The sequence below is a fragment of the Mus pahari genome, chromosome 23 (assembly GCF_900095145.1).
Source record: "Mus pahari chromosome 23, PAHARI_EIJ_v1.1, whole genome shotgun sequence".
Lineage (NCBI taxonomy): Eukaryota > Metazoa > Chordata > Mammalia > Rodentia > Muridae > Mus > Mus pahari.
This window is the reverse complement of record NC_034612.1, coordinates 26,388,762-26,393,426: the sequence shown is the minus strand read 5'-3', so window position 1 is coordinate 26,393,426 and position 4,665 is coordinate 26,388,762. Positions and strand designations below refer to the sequence as shown.

Genomic DNA, 4,665 nt, shown 5'->3' with positions numbered 1-4,665 from the left:
AAAAAAGAAAAAAGAAAAACCAAAATAAATAAATACAATACAATACAATAAACAAGGGGCTGGCAAGAAGGTTCACCAGGTAAAGGCGCTTGCAGCCAAGCTTCAGGACCTGAGTTTGATCCCCAGGACCACATGATGGAAGGAGAGACCTGACTCTTACAAGTTACCCTCTGACCTCCAAAATGCAGTACGGCACTCGAACATACGAATGCATGAAAATAAACAACCCAATAAATAAATTTTACTATAAAAGTTAATAAAAGTGGGGGCTGGTGAGATGGCTCAGTGGGTAAGAGCACCCGACTGCTCTCCCAAAGGTCTGGAGTTCAAATCCCAGCAACCACATGGTGGCTCATAACCATCCGTAAAAAGATCTGACTCCCTCTTCTGGAGTGTCTGAAGACAGCTACAGTGTACTTACATATAATAAATAAATAAATCTTTTTTTTAAAAAAAAGTTAATAAAAGTGAAAGAGGGCAGCAGTCGAGCAGTCTGGGACATGACGGTGTGGCAGGAACGGGCAGTTCACGATGCGTGCCCCCGCCCGCTCCGTGTTTCCAATAAGAAAATAGATACAGCCTTAGACCTTTCCAGGGTGTCATTCCAGGGCAGCAGGGTCCTGCCCCTAACCTACGGCTGAAAACCACGGCCACCCTCACTTCCAACTGGACCGCCAGCATCCTCAGGCCTGCTCTTGGCGGTGCTGGCCCCGCTGTGTCCGTGTGGAGGAGGCTGAGTCTCCCTAGGGACACCACCTCGCCAGTTCCTCTGACAACCAGACGATGTCATTCCTGGTGGCTGGTAATGGACATCTGGGCCAGCACTGCTCACCCTAGAGGGCTTGATCTCACTGTCACATTCCCAAGTTTGGGGCTAGGATGGTGTTCTGTCCACCGGGGCCTGGGGAGGGGAAGGGGAGCAGGGCAGGCATGAGATGACCTTTAGCCTTCGCTCTCTTCTAGTGGGGGCTGCTACTGTCTCAGAGTGGGATAAGTGGGGCTGGCACCAGACACGTGTGGCCCACTATTAAAGACCACAGGTCTAAGGCTCCTTATACCGAGACCCCCTACCCCAGGTAAACTCAGGAGACACAGAGAGGGGCCAGTCCTTGCTAAGAGGCACATTCTATATCATTCCAGACCTCTGGGCTACATGAGACCCTCTCTGCAAGACAAAACAAATATTCAAAAAGAAAGATTGCAGGGTAGCGCATGGCACACACCTTTAATCCCAGGACTCGGGAGGCAGGGGCCGGCAGATCTCTGTGAGTTCGAGGCCAGCCTGGTCTACAGAATGAGTTCCAGAATAGCCAGGGCTACACAGAGAAACCCTGTCTGGAAAAAAAGAGGGAGAGGGAGAGGGAGAGGGAGAGGGAGAGGGAGGGAGGGAGAGAGAGAGAGGGAGGGAAGAAGAAAAGAAAGACAGATTCTAGTGTGGGGACAGATATCTGCAGCCCTAGTTCTTGTTCTACTGTGTCCACCTTCAATACCTCCTACAGGAGTGACCCACCTTCGGATGAGGCTCAGTGTGAGGACCCCTAAGAATGACACAGTCCCATAGAGTCAATGGAGCCCCCGATGCATAGAGTCCCAGCGACCACCAAAGGCCACGCAGGTAGCTGGCCCAGGACCCCACTACTGACCATTCCCATCTGTGCCCACAGCACCTCCGCCTTTCTCTGAACGGTCACGGCCAGTGTCATGTCCAGCACCTGTGGTTCCAGTCGGTGTTTGATATGCTTCGTCACTTCCACACCCACCCCATTCCCCTAGAGTCAGGAGGATCCGCTGATATCACCCTAAGAAGCTATGTGCGTGCCCAGGGCCCGCCTCCTGGTAAGATGCCACCGTCTGGAGCCTGGAATATGGCTCAGGTTATAGAAGGTGTACCTAGTGTACTCGCGAGGCCTGGGTTTGATCCCCAGCACCTGATAAACTGGGTGTGGTAGTGCACTCCTGTCATCCCAGCCTTCTGGAGGTAAAGACAGGAGGGTCAGGAGATCAAGACCGTTCTCTGCAATACAGTGACATAAAGACCATGGGGTATGCCAGACTCGGGCCTCCAAACCCTCGTCTTGGATATGCTGGGTGGATTCCGTAAGCCCTTAGAGTTCAGTCCCCAGCCTTTGAGAGTTGGATTGGTGGGGTACCTAGCCTACACTGGAAAGGATGAGTGTTTTTGTACAGTATCACCTGACTCCCGGCAAACTCTGGACCATGAGGTCTGGGCCACACCATCTCTCCCTGGGATCCCCATGCCTGTCTGAACACCGGCCCTCTTTGGAGGATCGAATTCAGGTACCCAGGGCTGGATGCTGACCAACATGTCCTCTCATTACAGATCCAGGACCAGCGCCCAACACTGCGGCCCCAGTCCCAGCCTGCTGGACGGAGCCGGCTGGCCAGCACTACTTCTCCAGTCTGGCCACGGCCACCTGCCCGCCCACGTCACCATCCAATGGCGCTGGAGCTTCGACTTCATCCGGCTCATCGTCCTCTGCCACGTCCATGCCGCCCCCACGCCCAGCCGAGGGGCCTCTCAGTGCGCGCAGCCGCAGCAACAGCACAGAGCACCTGCTGGATGCTGCATCCGGAGCCACTGAGGAGCCCACAGAGGCCACGCCCGGCCGCGCTCGCGCTGTGGAGAATCAGTACTCCTTTTACTAGCTGCCATGCCTTTTACCCGCGGGTGTCACGCACATCACAGCAGGCCAAGGACACCTGTTGTCTGTCCTGCCCACCCACAGCCTGGCTTGCCCACGATGGTCAACAACACCTAATGAATGGCTAGATACACCTACCCATGGTCTAGCATGGCCAAAACAGCTGGCCACCCTAGCCACTTCAGACCCCAGGGGCCCATTGTGACCATGTGTGGCAGGCCAAGGCTATATCCACAGTCGATCAAACCCATGATAGCCCGCCAATGATCTCAGGCCCCGCCCACTGGTGGATGGCCCCTCCCATCAGCAGCTATTTCTATAAGGTTCACCGAATCCATAACAGGCAGCTCACTGACAACTAATCATATTTGGTGACTTCAGGCCCTGGCCACTGACAGTTGGGTACTCCTACAGTGGCATGACCTACCCACTGGCTGTCTGTTTCGCTCAAGGGCAGCAAGCCACATCTATCAAGCCCATGAAGGCCTACCCACTGATTCCTAACAACCTCAGGCTGTGCCCACCAGTGTTGGGTCACATACTCCAATAGCCTGACCAGGCTGTGGTCCGCCTAGCCTAGGACAGCCCGCCACGCCCACCAGCCCCAGCCCAATGCTGGGGGGAAAAGCCAAGCTCTTCAGTGAAGACAAACATTATTAAAGAGCCTGTTTTAGGGACTACCCCCTGCTCTCCTGTGGTCATTCTACTGTGCTGTCACCACTGGGAAGGAAGTGGTCTCCCCGCGATCTGGAACTGCCACACAGCCACAGGCTTGCTAAGGATCTTAGGGGAGGCAGGTGGGAGGAAGTGCTGTGGGAGTCAGGGAGTCAGCGGTGGGTGGGGGGCATGGACGGAGGGGCAGACTGAAGGGGAACTGGAAAGAGAGAGAGAATTTGAGGAATGAAACCAGAGATGTGGCTCAGTTGGTAAAGAGCTTGTAAGTAGCTTTCAGGACTTCCTGGGTCCATCCCCAGGACCCCATAAACAGGATGCGGTAGTGCGTGCCTGGAATTCCAGCACTTCAAAGGTAGGAGGATCAGGAGTTCCTGGCCACTCTCAGCTAAACAGAAAATCTGAAGCCAGCTTGAGCTAACATGTGGCCCTGTCTCAAAAATGAAGGGCAGGGAGGGAGAGGAGACACAGTAGCCATTGATAGATGGTTTGTATGTCAAGTGAGGGCGACAGTAATGGTGTCATCGGGCAAGTCAATGAAGGCCTTCCAGGAGGGACTGGGTTGCTGGGACAGGAATTCCCCACCTTAGCCAGTTAGGATTGAGCAATTGGAGACACGGGGTGTCCCAGCTATGACGCAGATGATTGAGAAATGACCTCAAGAGATCCCGTGTTCCCCCACAAGCAGAGCCACAGCTGACCTCCCCCAGCTTGCTCACCTCTGAGAAAGACTTGTCCCACAGATACAGGCCTATGTCCCCTTCCCAAGTCAGACCCACAGACCTAGGGTTCCCCTGCCCTTGCGGGGCCTGAGCCGGCAATGTACATCCTAGGTCCGGAAAAGCTAGACTCCAGAACATCAGGCGAGACACCCACAGCTGCTTCCTCATAAGGGGAGCTGAGTGGCTCCAAGAGCCTTGCTGGTCGCGGCTGCTGGGAAACGACAGAGCACACTGCTCAGCACACGCAAGGGCGGAAGGCAAAGCACAACGCTGAGTCAGCTTTTAGCGCCTCCAGTTGGTTGTGGCTGGCTGTCCACTGTGCTCCTTCAGTAACAGGCCCCCATTCTTACCTTGAGAGAAGAAGGGGTCTGGAGTAAATGTTTGGAGCTCTGTCATCTTTTCAGAATTGAGGTCTAGAATATAAGGGAGTGGAGAGAGAGTGCCTGCCTTAAAGATAGCAGTGAAGGGCTTCAGTGGAAGAGCACACCTTCCTAGAGCGCCCCAGGGAGGGGCTGGGGGCGTGGCTCAGTGGTAGAGCCCCTGCCTAGAATCCCCCAGGGAGAGGCTGGGGGCGTGGCTCAGTGGTAGAGCCCCTGCCTAGAATCCCC

The 4,665-nt window shown here is 54.8% G+C and overlaps 1 protein-coding gene across 2 annotated transcripts in view; it reads left to right on the top strand.

Annotated features, from left to right (window-relative positions):
* The window catches only part of Sh2b2 (SH2B adaptor protein 2), a 27,972-nt gene extending 24,629 nt beyond the window's left edge, over nucleotides 1–3,343 (top strand). For both annotated transcript variants that reach the window (XM_021186712.1, XM_029533948.1), the window contains exons 8-9: nucleotides 1,665–1,836; nucleotides 2,342–3,343. In XM_021186712.1, coding sequence (XP_021042371.1) covers nucleotides 1,665–1,836; nucleotides 2,342–2,667 — 498 coding nt within the window. In that variant the 3' untranslated portion in view covers nucleotides 2,668–3,343. The remainder of the gene's footprint in view (nucleotides 1–1,664; nucleotides 1,837–2,341) is intronic.
* Nucleotides 3,344–4,665: the final 1,322 nt, after the last annotated feature.